The sequence below is a fragment of the Trachurus japonicus genome, chromosome 12, assembly GCF_045865225.1.
Source record: "Trachurus japonicus isolate A0001 chromosome 12, Traja_1.0".
Lineage (NCBI taxonomy): Eukaryota > Metazoa > Chordata > Actinopteri > Carangiformes > Carangidae > Trachurus > Trachurus japonicus.
The window spans coordinates 8,602,739-8,617,123 of NC_140918.1; the positions used below are offsets into that span (position 1 = coordinate 8,602,739).

At 44.0% G+C, this 14,385-nt stretch overlaps 1 protein-coding gene across 12 annotated transcripts in view; it reads left to right on the top strand.

Annotated features, from left to right (window-relative positions):
• Nucleotides 1-14,385, top strand: part of cdk5rap2 (CDK5 regulatory subunit associated protein 2) — a 37,971-nt gene that overhangs the window by 18,539 nt on the left and 5,047 nt on the right. For 5 of the 12 annotated variants that reach the window (XM_085792987.1, XM_085792989.1, XM_085792990.1 and 2 more), the window contains 16 exons: nucleotides 454-555; nucleotides 641-828; nucleotides 914-1,232; nucleotides 1,761-3,315; nucleotides 4,092-4,193; nucleotides 4,627-4,775; nucleotides 5,572-5,981; nucleotides 6,743-6,975; nucleotides 7,344-7,395; nucleotides 9,296-9,462; nucleotides 10,769-11,143; nucleotides 11,768-11,893; nucleotides 12,003-12,119; nucleotides 12,332-12,521; nucleotides 13,484-13,605; nucleotides 14,056-14,271. In XM_085792987.1, the coding sequence (XP_085649113.1) occupies nucleotides 454-555; nucleotides 641-828; nucleotides 914-1,232; nucleotides 1,761-3,315; nucleotides 4,092-4,193; nucleotides 4,627-4,775; nucleotides 5,572-5,981; nucleotides 6,743-6,975; nucleotides 7,344-7,395; nucleotides 9,296-9,462; nucleotides 10,769-11,143; nucleotides 11,768-11,893; nucleotides 12,003-12,119; nucleotides 12,332-12,521; nucleotides 13,484-13,605; nucleotides 14,056-14,271 (4,423 nt within the window). The remainder of the gene's footprint in view (nucleotides 1-453; nucleotides 556-640; nucleotides 829-913; nucleotides 1,233-1,760; nucleotides 3,316-4,091; nucleotides 4,194-4,626; nucleotides 4,776-5,571; nucleotides 5,982-6,742; nucleotides 6,976-7,343; nucleotides 7,396-9,295; nucleotides 9,463-10,768; nucleotides 11,144-11,767; nucleotides 11,894-12,002; nucleotides 12,120-12,331; nucleotides 12,522-13,483; nucleotides 13,606-14,055; nucleotides 14,272-14,385) is intronic. The other 7 variants (XM_085792992.1, XM_085792993.1, XM_085792983.1 and 4 more) reach the window with 4 other exon arrangements.

Consider the following 14,385-nt stretch of genomic DNA (forward strand, 5'->3'; position numbering starts at 1 on the left):
ACAGTTTGAAGTCATTTAACAGCAATATGTTTTTATATGTCCACCTTTTGAAACTGATCGAAGAATCATGTCTGAGTCTTTGTCTAACATCCACATTTAATAGAGCCTTTCTAACCTTTGAACCTACATCTTGACCTCTACCCTGTCTAGCCTTTGACTAATGTCTCTTTTAATCTGTGCAACTACATGTCTTATTTCTCTAACAAGTGTTTTTTGTCTGTAGTAGAATATACTACCCTCTTCTTCTATCCTTCATCTCTCCTAACCAGTCACTGTTTTGTTTCCTTTTTATCTCTGTGTCCCATGAAATGGTCTCTCTTCGCCCATGCCACATTAGACACGTCACGCCATTCTGCTGTTACTGTGCAGTGTTTTATGGATTCTGTTCCCTCATTAAGTTTTTCTTTTACCGAGCCATGTGTGTCATACTCGCCTCCCATCCCATTACTCTAGCAGCTAGAGAAGACGCCGGAGACGCAGCCTCTGGCTCACGGCGACGGCACGCGTCAGCCGGGTCAGAATAAAGAGAGCCAGACAGACATCACACTAGCACAGGTATGAAAGAGCTCATCGTTGATTACACTTCAAAGAGATTTTGAAATATGTGTCTTTAAATCATATTTTGATTATGTTTTTTAAGATGGTGTCTGCAAAACTTTTGGATGATGAGAGTATGGACAGTGGGCTTGGCCAGAGTAGAGAGCATCCTCAGTCTGGCAACAACAGTTTGGACACTGAAGCGAGAGATTCTAGGGAAAAGAAGAAAGATTTAATGGCACTTAACTCCCTGCTGACTGACTGCGGGGCTACATCAGTCTCGGACCTTAGGTGGGTTTTTGTTTTCAGTAGTCGTCATATTCTCCTTATTTTCAGTATGAGATTCTGTAAACTAATAAGATTTCCCTTTTTCCAGAGAGAAGCTGCTCAGACTTAATGCAGAAACCACGGAGCTGCGGGGTCTCCTGAAAGAACAAAAATCTACTGAGTGCAAAGAGAAAGAGAGCACCGACGCCTCAGGGAACAGCAGTGACGGACAGGCTGAGCTGAGACAGAGTACAGAAACACTCCAGGTCAAGACACCGAGGGAAAAAGGAGACAAAAACTCTAATGAGGTGTCTGATGGGGAGAACTCTGTCACAACAGACGCACCTGTCGTTGCTGCAGAGGGGATGGAGAGTCCACAAAGTAAAGGCCAGTCGCACAGAAAGAGAGAGCACGTCACAAAGCACGGGGTAAGTAACAGCTGTTTGCATGAAGTCTAACTCAGTGTTTTTTTGTTTTTTTATTGATTTTATTGATTTTTATCGAAACAAAACATAAACAATATACAAGTGCTCCCTGTAATCATAAAGATATCAAAACAGAAAGAAAAACAAACCACCATCCAAACCAAAATGACATAGTTCACGACTGTCCTTACCCCAAAAAGTAAAGAAGACATCAGAAAAGAAAAGAGAAAAAAAAAGAAAAGGAGTCCCACCACCACCCCCAACTGTTGCATCAGTCACCCTAAACACATAATACATACTGTGCCTTCTCTCATCCATGTATAGTGGAAGTAAAAATAGAAATTATACAGTACAAGTACACGAGGCAATAACAGGGTGGATGACGTTAATAAAGATAAATAAGTAAATGAAATAAAGACATAAACAATAAAATTAAATTTAAAATACCAAAATAAATTAAATAAAACCATATCTCAGTGTTTTTAATATCTGCTGATCTCTGTGTCCTTTTCTTTCTTGTTTCGAATGCAGCCTGGTGTCAAATCTCGCCTTCCTGTTCCTGTGAGGCTGAGAGTTGACTCCAGCAGCAGCGGCAGCAGACCGTCTGTAAGAACTCATCCGGACGATGTCTACGGCTCTGACCAACAATTGCACGAAGAATCTGGCTCCCCAATACCAGTCGAGCAAAGCACTTCCCCCTCTTCCACAGTCAGATATTCTCACCGTAGCATCAGTCCAGCAGCAGGGTCGGACAAGGACTCTGAAGCCGAACACGTGCCGGTCGACACCCAGGCCGACTCTGCTCTTTTCGCTCAGCTGGAGCTCCTCCACCAGGAGTGCCAGGAGAAAGAGGCGCTGATCAACAAGCTCAGCGAGCAGCTCGCCGGTTGGGAAGAGCTCCACGCTCAGCTCCAGGAAAAGGAACAACGTAACTGCCAGTATGTGGAGGCCTTACAGGCTGCAGAATCCACTATTGCCTACCTGACGGCCTGCAGCCTGGACAGCCAGGGAGGCTTCGGGTCACACGCCGGTTCGGGTCCGGGCTCTGCTGCTGGTGCGGACGCTGCCCTCCACATCAGGTTGCTGCAGAAGGCCCTGCAGGACAAGGAGCAGCTCAACAACAATCTCATGGAGCTTCTGGACATGGCAGAGAAAGCACTCATGTCTTCTGACGGCCAAGACGAGAACCCAGAGCTGAGTGACGTCTGCTCGAGGATTAAAGACACCTTACAGCAGGTGAATGCGTTGTCGAACAGTGAGAGCCCAAGTGGTGTTTTTGGACGCCGCGACAGCGCTGCTATGCAGGAGTTACAACGACACACAGACTCTTTACAGGAGGCACTTTGGGAGCAGAACAGGCTCAATGCAGAGCTGCAGGAAAAATTGAGAGATTCTGGAAAAGCTGCAGATGCATCTGCACAGCAAGGCCTCACCGGTGTCAGTGCCGGACAGGATGGTGAATGTTCAACACAGAGAGGAGCAGAAAAGGAGTCAGACGACCACCATGGAGCAACAGGACGTTCTGATGATACCGGTTCAAATCAGGAGATGACAAAAGCTCTGTTGAACTGCCTTAGTGCAACAGAGTCCGCCATCGCCTCTCTAGCAGAACACTGTACAAATCCTGGCTCTTCGGCCTCTACTAGATCCTCAGAGATCAGCACTAACCTGCAGACGCATTTAGACAAACTTCAGAGAGCCCTACAAGAAAGGAAAGAACTGGAGGAAGCCACCCAGCCAGCAGCCAAATCCAGCAGCAGTGAGTCTGCAGCTGCTGCTGCTGGAACAAAGGGAAATCAAAACCTCCATCTCCATCAAAATCTCTCCCTCCTCTACAAGGTCTTCAACGACCTCTCTCACAGGATTTCAGAAATGCAGGCGTCCCTGCAAGAAGAGAGGGGCCGGAAAGAGGAGAGCGAGGCCCACAGGGCAGTGCAGGATGGAAAGGGACTTCCACGAAGCGTCCAGGTCCAACTGGAGGCCCTGCACAAGGCGCTGAGGGAGAAGAAGAAGGCGTGTAAAAACCTGGAGGAGAAACTGGCCACTGCTCTCACTGAGACTCCGTCCCCTGAAACAGCACGAAGAGGTAAGATAACTCCCTTCAGTCATGTTAATTTAAAGGGATAGTTCAAGATTATGGCAAATTGGCCCATTGCCATAAATCCCTATAGTCATAGCAGTAGATTCGTTACCTTTAATTGTTGGTGCAAGCTATTTTTAGAACAGCGGAGGAGGCTAATGGGATTTCTTGGTTTCCCTCATCAAACTCATCAAATACACAATCCAACAACTCCAAAACGCTCTGGTGGACAAGTTGTGACCTGCACATTCACCACGCTATGAGATAATAGCAGAACGTTACGAAACAGAGTTGTTTTTGAGGTAAATGCAGAGACTGCTTACTGAAAAACTGCCCCAGACGGGAACGCGCATCCGTGGTTTAATTTACCTCGAAAACAACTCTGTCTCGTAACGATCTGTCTCTTCATTATCTCATAGCGTGGTGAATGTGCAGGTCACAACTTGTCCACCAGAGCGTTTTGGAGTTGTTGGATTGTGTATTTGATGAGTTTGATGAGGGAAACCAAGAAATCCCATTAGCCTCCGTAGTGTAGCTCCGAGCAGCTCGCAACTCTGCTCCGCCGTTCTAAAAACATCTTACACTGACAATTAAAGGTAGCAAACCTACTGTGTGTGTCCTACTGTGACTATAGGGATTATGGCAATGGGCCAATTTGCCAAAATGTTGAACTATCCCTTTAAGCCCTTTTGTGAATCCAGATTGATCAGGAACACCTTAAAGGAGAAGAGATGTGTCAAATGCTTTCCTCCTAACCCACAATGTATTGCCTCCAACGCCAGCTCTGGAGCAGGATGACAAAGGCGTGCAGGTGGATTTGCAGGACCTGGGTTACGAAACCAGTGGCAAGAGTGAGAACGATAGGGAAGAGAGCAGTAGCACAGGTAGACGGCCTCTAGACAGACTGTGCATGTCTGTCTGCGGAGGGGACACTAATCTCAAATGTGGATAGATTCTCTCTTTATGTCTGCATGAGGACTGTAACACACACTTGTCTCTCACCTTGAGGAATGTTTTCTGTTTTGGGTCTCATAACCACACAATTTCTATTCTGGTTTTTAACCTGGTGTTTCTTGGCACTATTCCCAAAATTTGAATGGGCTGTCAATATTCTGCATTGACAAATTCTTGCATGTTTCCACTCTGACGTTTGGGAATGACTCTCGAGCACTGATCAACCTTTCACTTCAATTTCTTGTCTCACATACAGAAGTTTTTTTTTTTTACTTCCACATGGCACCGTCACCTTTTTGTTTCCCACAACTTCTCGTGTTTCTCTGTTCCTCGTTTGACTGTGTTTGTTCCTCACGTTGCCAGATCTAGAGGTCGGTGTGAACCCTAGTTGCAGCGCCTCTAGCCTGCCTTCCCTGCTGAAACACGAACAGGCCACTTTCTCCTCCACTGAAAACCTGGACTCAACCTCCAGCACCCCGTACCCCAGCTCCCCAGCTCTCAGCTCAGCCAAGGTATTTAACTTACTGTTACAGTTAGCTCATACACACAACTATACACATTGGTGCAGTTGTTGTGTCTACGCTCTTATAACTACAAGATGCTGCATTTAGAAGAAGAGATTTATTTTCCATTTGTGCATAAATCAAACAGTCCAGAAACATATTAGGAATTATGGTAACACTTTATAATAAGTACACACTATTAAGCATTAGTTAAGCATTAATAAATACTGAATTCTTCATTTATAACGCATGAGTACCTATTAGTATGTACAGGTAGTTTCTATATACAGTTAGTGCTAATCAATGATGAGTAAAACGTTTTTAACTGTTTGTAAACTACATAATAATGAGTATATATGTGTTATACATGATGAATTCAGTATTTATTAATGCTTAACTAATGTGTAATGTTTAATAGTATGCACTTATAAAGTGATACCAGAATTATTGTGCACAGCTCTCTTGGAGTCTAGTAATAAGTTAAAAGACTCAGAAAGGGACATTGTCTATGATAAATAAACACAATCCAAGAAAAGAAAAAGTATAGAATAAAATAGAAGTAAGAAAAAGCATAATAGATGAGTACTAACACAACACAAAGTGTGAAAAGTTGTGAACAAGGACCTAACCCTAAAAGACATATTCATTCACTCACTGCAGCATTCACTGGTGAAAAGGAAAAAGATACGGGCGATGATTGCATTACCGTGTAGGCTTACTGTATCTGAGGAGTAGCTGCTCTAAACAAATTGTATAACCCAGAAGAATTATGTTTGAGTTTTATTAACCTCCTCTCTTTTTCCAGGTCAGTCTGAAAAGCCTGCAGGCCTACGACGACTACGGCGTTTCTGAGGACCCGCTCCAGCTTCAGGCCCAAGTCAGAGAGCTGAAAGTCCAGCTGGAGACCCAGACCAAGCTCATCGTCCAAATGCAAAATCTCCTGCGGAGGAACTCCCTCTCCAGTGACCTTGTTGCCAATGCCTCAGAACCGTCCATTAACATCATCAGGGATCTAGAAGGGAAGCACAGGGAGGAAGGAGGCCAGGATCGCAGCTACAGAACCGGGCAGCTACGGGAGAGAAAAGGAGGAGAGAACCAGGCGATGAGGGATAAAACCAGCCGCCTGAACGTGGAACTGGAAAGAGAGAGGACCTTGATCAGAAGCTCGAGTGAACAGCTGCCACAGGCTCGCAGCCGCTCCACATCACCCGCCAGGTCAGCACTTTTCACCGCACTATCAATATTATTCTCTTTTCACACTAGGGCTGGGACGATATGCTTTTCTCCCGATTCAATTCTTCTACGATTTTTTTGGATGCCGATTCGATTTAAATTGCGATTCCACGATATTGCAGATTTTCTCGGTTTTTAGTCTGCATTTTTAACACATTTATAACACCAGTGAAACAGTTGAATGATTATGATTGTCTACAGACTATTCCAGGAACCATATTTCCCCAAAAAAATACACATCACATGTAGGCTAAGTCAGTTTTTAAGATTTATTCAGCAAAAGCCTGGACTGCATAAAAGAGGCAAAATAAAAGAGTATAGAAAAAACAGGCTTCTGAAGCCTTTCTGACAAAATGAGATATAGACTGAGGTAAACTGCTACATTTTAACATTTATCTGCACACAAATACTGTAGGAGCCTATAAATAAACATACTCCATTATAAAGTGAACTTAAACCCTTTTCAAAACCTGGACTCTCTGTATGTAAAAAAGGCGAACAAATGCACATTGCACAATATAAAGAAAAAAAAATCTGAAAAAGAAAAAATCGATTTTTGAAAAAGAAAATCGATTTAAAAATTGTCAAAAAGAAAATATTGCGATACTTATGTGAATCAATTTTTTCTCCCACCCCTAGTTCACACCAACTCGTTTTTGTAAATCAAATCTTTACTCACACTGTCACTGTGGGTGTTTGCTTCCCCCTGCGCGCCGCTCGCCCCCATTCTGTCGTCTCCTCAGACTGGACTCCCTGGTGCAGTCGCAGGCCAGGGAGCTGTCACAACTGAGGCAGCAGATCAAGGAGAGCCGCAGGCTGGGCGCCCTGCAGCGTCGGCAGCTGGAGGAGCTGAACAAGGCCTTCAAGGAGCTGCTGCAGGCCGGCGAGGTCGACTACGTCATGGGGGAGGTGGTCAAAGAGCAGCTGGACAAGAGCCTGAGTCTTCTGGACAGGCTGGAGGGACGGCTGGACAAAGGTAGCTGGTTGCTAATCAGAACCACACTGCACAAACACAGCTAATTATTTCATTTCAGTGGTCTATGATACATGACATTATCCGCCAAAGCACATACAAGCCCAGCCAACACACATGGCAGATGAAGAATGATGCTGGGATCTCGAACGACCGACTGTTTGTTTGACTGAGCAAAAAATAAATCATACTTAATCTGAATATTTTGTAAAAACTAAGACTGGAAAGTAGTTTTGGTTCTATGAAAACAAACAGTGTGTTTAATAAAGAAGAAGCAGAGGAAGATGAACACAAAGGAGCAGTCAGTCAGTCAGTCGTAAGTGATTTTTACAGACGGATCTTTGACAACGTCTTTTTCCTCCGTCTGACAGGAGACTCTCATCTGGATAATGAGGACGTGGCGGCTCTGGAACTGTCTCGCAGGTACAGTACGTCGCAAACTCACATACGAAAACTTTAAAAACCAATCTGATTGTTGAGTTTATTCCTTGTAAAAAAACAACAACAACAAATATCTATAATATTTACATCATCCAGCCCAGTCCTGTCTTTCTTTAGCTTCATATTTAGCAACAGATGAGAGTTGTTTTCTTATCTACCTTCACTGTGCAGTGTCTTACTGTAGGTTCATTATACTTACCTTATGTTTATCCATCTTTTTTGTCATAATGTTTGATCTGAGCGTCGTTAGCTGAGCTCTTTTGATGACGTTGCTCTCTGTGACCCTGTTAAAGACCTGCCCCCCATCAACCAATTGCCTTATAACCCCCTGGGCGCTGCATGTGATGTTGGTTTTTGAATAGCGTCCCGCTGTTGACCTAATTTTGTCTGTGTGTCAACCAAAACATTAAGGTCACACTGGCCCCTAACTGGGTCACCGCTTTCTCTCAGACGTCAGCAGACGACACACACACGACAACACATGTCAATTTTTATCTATTCATGTCTTTGACATGACAGTCACCATCCTCCAGGAAGAAAATCAATTTCGTTTTGTATAAAATGAAAATATAAGTTGATTTAAAAAAAACCTCTGAACAAAAATTAGAAAAGTTTTTCTAGATCTAGACTTTTATATAATTAGATTTAAAAAAAAAAAGGGATAGTTAAACATTTTGGCAAATTGACCCATTTCCATAATCCCTATAGTCTCGTTACCTTTAATTGTCGGTGCAAGCTATTTTTAGAACGGCGGAGCAGAGCCGTGAGCTGCTCAGAGCTACGCTACGGAGGCTCATGGGATTTCTTGGTTTCCCTCATCAAACTCATCAAATACACAATCCAACAACTCCACAACGCTCTGGTGGACAAGTTTTGACCTGCACATTCACCACACTATGAGATAATAGCAGAACGTTACCAGACAGAGTTGTTTTAGAGGTAAATTCATGCAAAACTGCTGATGCGTGTTGCGTTCAGGGACAGTTTTTTGGCAAGCAGTCTCTGTATTTACCTCTAAAACAACTCTGTCTGGTAACGTTCTGTTATTATCTCATAGCGTGGTGAATGTGCAGGTCACAACTTGTCCACCAGAGCGTTTTGGAGTTGTTGGATTGTGTATTTGATGAGGGAAATCAAGAAATGCCATGAGCCTCCGTAGCGTAGCTCTGAGCAGCTCACGGCTCTGCTCCGCCGTTCTAAAAATAGCTTGCACTGACAATTAAAAGTAACGAACCTACTCCTAAAACTATAGGGATTATAGTTAGCAATGGGCCAATTTGCCAAAATGTTGAACTATCCCTTTAAGTTGCGCGTAGTGACATGCATTCATCAATGTTATTACTGACTGGGCCAGTGTTGGGGAGCCTCAGCATGGATCCCAGTCGCTGCTGTCTCATGAGGACGGTGCGACAGCTCCTCCCGACAGCCCGGCTAGAATCCAGCAGGAGTTAGATAACCTGCGTCTGGAGCTAGAGGGCGACAGAGAGCTGCTGCAGCACAACGTCAGAGTCCTCGTCCAGCAAAACCTCACCCTGGCTGAGTTCACCAGGGAGCAGCTGGACCTGTGAGTGGGTTTGATCCAGACAAGACAGCATGACGTTTGCTGTGTGAACTCCTCTTCTGTGTTTCCCAGCTGCGTGTTTCCACTGAAAGTTACGAGTCCTCTAGTTGGAAGCTTTTTCTTTTTTACTTCTTTGGTCTCTCGGTGATGTCTCTCTCTCTTCTTTTTTTGTTTTGGGTGCTGTTCCTGTGAATTTGTTTCTCATTGTTTGGCCCTCTGTAACCCAGCGCAACGATGTCACATATAAAATCCAGCTGTTGGGTGCTATTAAAGATAAAACATGACTCATTCCTCCTCCTCTTTTCTTCCTCCTCCTCCTAGGTTGGCCAAGGAGCTGCAGGAGAAGAATCGTCTCATCCAGAGCCTGCAGAGTCAGTTCAGAGGAGGCCACAGTCCCAGCAGCCACCACAGCTCCCACTCTGACCTGTACCACTCAGACAGGACGTCTTCGCCCTGCCACAGCTCACAAGGTGGCAGTCGAGCTCACAGTAAGAACGTCCAGATGTAAAACTTAAACACAGTCTTAATAATGGAGTTTATTTGTGAGTGGGTGTGAAAGCCAAGTCCAATTATAGCCTCACGTGTCACTGATCTGAGGTATAGTGTGAACCAGACTGGGATTAACTCTGCTTGCCGCATTAAAAATGCATATTTTCCCCCCTTTTTCTTGCCACCTCGGGATCTCATGGAGATTAGCTGAGTCCTTGTCCACTGCCTGGCCGGTCTAGTCGCAGCCTGTAACGGCACTTATTTTCCACTCAGGTCTTTTCTGTTGCAGTCAGGCGTCCCTCACGACAAAGCACAGCGGCCAAGGGCAGAGCAGGTGTCCGGTTTCAGTTCCACCTCCACTTAAAGCTGCATTATTCAGTGGCACCTATCCGGTTCAATCTTCAAATTGTGTTTCCCTCGGGAAAAGAGACAGTGAAGGTTATTACAGCGGGAAGTGAAGCATGTGGATATGTGAGAGCGCTCACTCTGACCTCTGGCTTCTCCTCACATCCCAGTGGTCATTTTGATCTGCAGCTACTTGGATTAACACGAAGGCTGCGGATGACTCAAGCTTTAGTTCCCGAGGCATACCCTGTTTGTTTAGAGATTTAATAATGAGTGATGAGGAGATAGAAAAAATGCTGACATAATACTTTTTATTGATCCCATGTGTGGGATCAATAAAAAGTCTTATGTCAGCAACAGCAGCAAAGAGTACAGGATACATAAAAATATAAATAATTTACTATGTACAAAAATATAGTTAACACTTTATAATAAGTACACACTGTTACAGTAAGCATTAGTTGAGCATTAATAAATACTAAATTCTTCATTTATAATGCATGAATACTCATTAGTATGTAGTTTATAGATACAGTTAGTGCTTATCAATGATGAGTAAAACATTTTTAACTGTGTTTATAAACTACATACTAATGAGTATTAATGTGTTATAAATGGTGAATTCAGTATTTAATGCTGTACTTATTATAAAGTGTTACAAAAATAAATATATATATAAAAAACAAATATATGTACTGTTATGTACAAAATATTATTTAAATAGAGAAAAAAACATATATACATGCTGTTTGGCTGGAGATATTGCATAGTGTGGGTGGTCATGGAGAAAAAAAAGTAAAAGTGCGGCTTGTATGAATGAGCAAGTTAAAAATACACAAGAGTAAATTATGCAGGGGAAAAAAACCGACCACAAACAATGAATAAATAGGTGTGGTGAATATCTATTTTTATATTTTCATTGTTTATGCATCTACCCATTGTTTCTCTGTACACGTGTAGGCCAGCGACAGCCCTCTGATTGGCCGGGATCGGCTGTCCCTCCTGTGGGCGGAGCTCAGGAGGCAGGTGTGTCCGCTGCCAACAGGCTGCAGGGCCTGCAGAGGGAGAACGGCCGCCTGCAGGAGCAGCTGAGAGGCAGCGAGGAGCTCAACGCCAGCCTGCGCAGCGAACTGGACCTGCATCGCTCCATCATGGCCCAGACCAGCTCCCACCATCAGGGGCAGCAGGACCAAGACCAGGACCAGGACCAGGACCAGGACCAAGACCACGACCAGGACCAGGAGGGGTCGGGCCCGCAGACTGAAGCACATAAAGGAGACGGAGACTTCACAGCAGAGGACGCTGCCGCAGCTCAGCCTCGCACCATGAATTCAGGTAAATATCATCAGGGTATCTCTTCTACACCTCTTGTTTTTTCTCTTTTTAAAGGGATAGTTCACCCAAAATTCAAAATTCTCATTTTCTACTCACCCTCATGTCAACTAAGAGCTGTGAGAATTTTCAGAGTCCTCCGTTCCTTCTCTTGAGTTACGGGGGGGGGGTCCGCGCAGCAGTATTTGTCCATATAATGGTTGTCAATGGATACCAACTTTCTTCGTCCAAAAAGACACACCAAAAAACATCCAAATACCTCCATACTGCTCGTCTGTGATGTCCCTCTTGTATTGAAGCCCCGACATGAGAAATTGTTCCCCAAAAAATTAAATAAGTCTATATTTCAAGCTTGTTTGTAGCGGAAGCTCCCAGTGTCTCGGTTCACTGCTCTTCCTGTGTCAGTGCAAATCTCTCGTGATTTGCACTGACCAGCGGAACAATTTCTCATGTCGGGGCTTCGAAACAAGACGGACATTACAGAGAGAAGGGACGGAGGACTCTGAAAATTCTCACAGCTCTTAGTCGACATGAGGGTGAGTAGATAATGAGTGAAATTTGAATTTTGGGTGAACTATCCCTTTAAGTCCTCCATTTTTAATGTTGCCGTGCCTGTGTGTCTGTCAGACCTGTTGGCAGAACATCTACAGGAGATCCGAGCGCTGCGCCAGCGCCTGGAGGAGAGCATCCGCACCAACGACCGGCTCAGGGAGCAGCTGGAGAGGAGACTGGCCGAGGTGGAGAAAGACCCAGGTACAGAATCAAACACTGTGCTGATCTATCTGTCTGTGTTATTGGTGAGTAATTCACTGCCCTTATTTCCTGGCTGACAAGTGTGTGTTTATGTGTTTCCTCGGTTCAGCAGCCACCAACATCTTCATCCATGGCAATGAGGAGCAGGGTCAGCTGGCCAACGAGGTGCGATTTCTCTGGGGACAAAATCAAGCCCTGAAGGAGCAGCTTAACTCAGGAAGCAGAGGTAAAACTAACATATTCTCACAAGCTGATGTTGGCTCAATGTGGGACAGATTCACCTTTTTCATCCAGAAAGACTAAAAGACAATATTTTTTCCAGACACTAGTCTTTTCTTTTCTTAAAAGTTTTTTTCTAAGCTCCATCAAAGACATGGGAGAATATATCATGTCATGTGGTGCTCAGCGCTAAAGTACACATGTTTCTATTTGCTCCAGACAAGCAGAAGGAGAACGAGAAGCTGCGGGAGACTCTGGCGAGGCGGACGGCCAAACTGGAGCAGAGCAGGAAAGAGTCGGAAGCTCTGAGGCAGGAAAACAGTCGACTTCTGGAAAGACTGGAGCAGAGCAGCCAGGAAAACTCCAAGCTGCAGGAGACACTGCACTACAGCAAAGAGGAGCTGCACAGGTACACACACACACACACACACACACACACACACACACCAGTGCATCACTACCACAACAAGCGTTCATCTAAACGTCTCGTTGCTGCAGCTACTCACTTAATGTCCTTACCGCTCTCCTCTATGTAATCTGAAACTACACAGCGCTGCTAATTACCATTGTAAAGAGTCATGACTATTACCATTATTCCGTACTATTAGTACAACTCAGAAACGTGATCCAGTCCGTCATTTGAAGGCTCATCCATGAACGTGTGTGTGTGTGTGTACGCCACCATAAAGATGGTGTGTGACCTCTTGCCCCTCGGTCCCACTGACACAGTTGAGCGAGGCCGACACCTGAAACCTGGAGTCTGGTTTACTGTCAGATCACGTCTCCTCTCGCTTTCCTCTCACTGTGTGTGTGTGTGTGTGTTGTGGATGACATATAGATACAACATCGTTATTTCAGTCTTTATGGATTTACACGCAAACTGTGGCCTTTATAAAGAAGTAGATCAGTTTATGTTCACATCCATATTTCTTGTTCTAAGGAGAGCTTTGCACTTCCTGAGTATACTGTAGAAAGTTGTGAGAAAACACATTTCTAATAATTATACTATAAAATTCTGTGATCTGTTCAGTGGGAGATGGGATATTTAAAAACAAACATTAACACTTTATAATAAGTACACACTATTAAGCGTTAGTTAAGCATTAAATACTGAATTCATCATTTAGAATGTAGCTGTAGTTTATAAACACAGTTAAAAATGTTTTACTCATCATTGATAAGCACTAACTGTATTTAAAAACTACATAATGAGTATTCATGCATTATAAATGAAAAATTCAGTATTTATTAATGCTTAACTAATGCTTAATAGTGTGTACTTATTATAAAGTGTTACCAAACAAACATGTTTCTGTCCTAACTTGTGATTATTGATGATGTTGTGTTTCCTGTTTGTTGCTGTGTTTCCAGGCTGCAGTGTGAGGTGAAGCTCCAGAGGCAGCAGCTGTCCGACTCTCAGCACCTGCTGCAGTCGCTGCGAGTCGAGCTGCAAGTTCATGAAAAGATCAAGACTGAAGCTCAGACGCACAACGGTACTGCAAGCTTTTTTTTTTTTTACTAAAAATATTCATATAAAATAGAATAAGCCCTAAAATAATAGTTCCAGAGCGAATGTCCATTGAATATTCAACCTAAAACTCATTTCAAAGCAGTACTTCTCTCGATGAACCACAGAAGCTTCAGTTTGTAAAAAAAAATATAAAGCTGAGATTAATGTGTGATAAAATAACGTCAGCGTCAATTAAATAATGTGTTAACGCGATAAAAACTGACAGCCCTAAAAGACAGTTTTGAAAGTCTTTGAAAGTAAAAAAACGCAGCATAGTAGTACTGTAGACACATGCACAATGATATTTGATGCTGAAGTACCTAAAAACAGGAAGATAAGAAGATGGACAGACGTTCAGCTCTGTGTGCTTCTGTTTCCAGTCATTTTTCTTTAACACTGATGACAATAATGAGATTGTTTCCCTTATTTCCAGAATCCGGTGAGACGACCAAGGAGCCCGTTCCCGCCCCTCCTCCCTCGGGCTCGCTGGACCTGAGTGAGCTGCTGTCGGAGATCCGACACCTGCGGCTGCAGCTGGAGCGCAGCATCCAGACCAACACGGCTCTGAGGCAGCGGCTGGAGGAGCAGCTGCTCCGAGGACCCAACCGCTCCGAGACCATCAACATCAACTACCTGCTGTCCTCGCCAGGTAAACACAAGGCACAGACCCACATGCCTTTACATATGACACATGTCAACACAGAAATCTGCCAGTGTTTTACATTCATTTCATTTTATTTTAATTCTTTATTCTTTTTCCTTT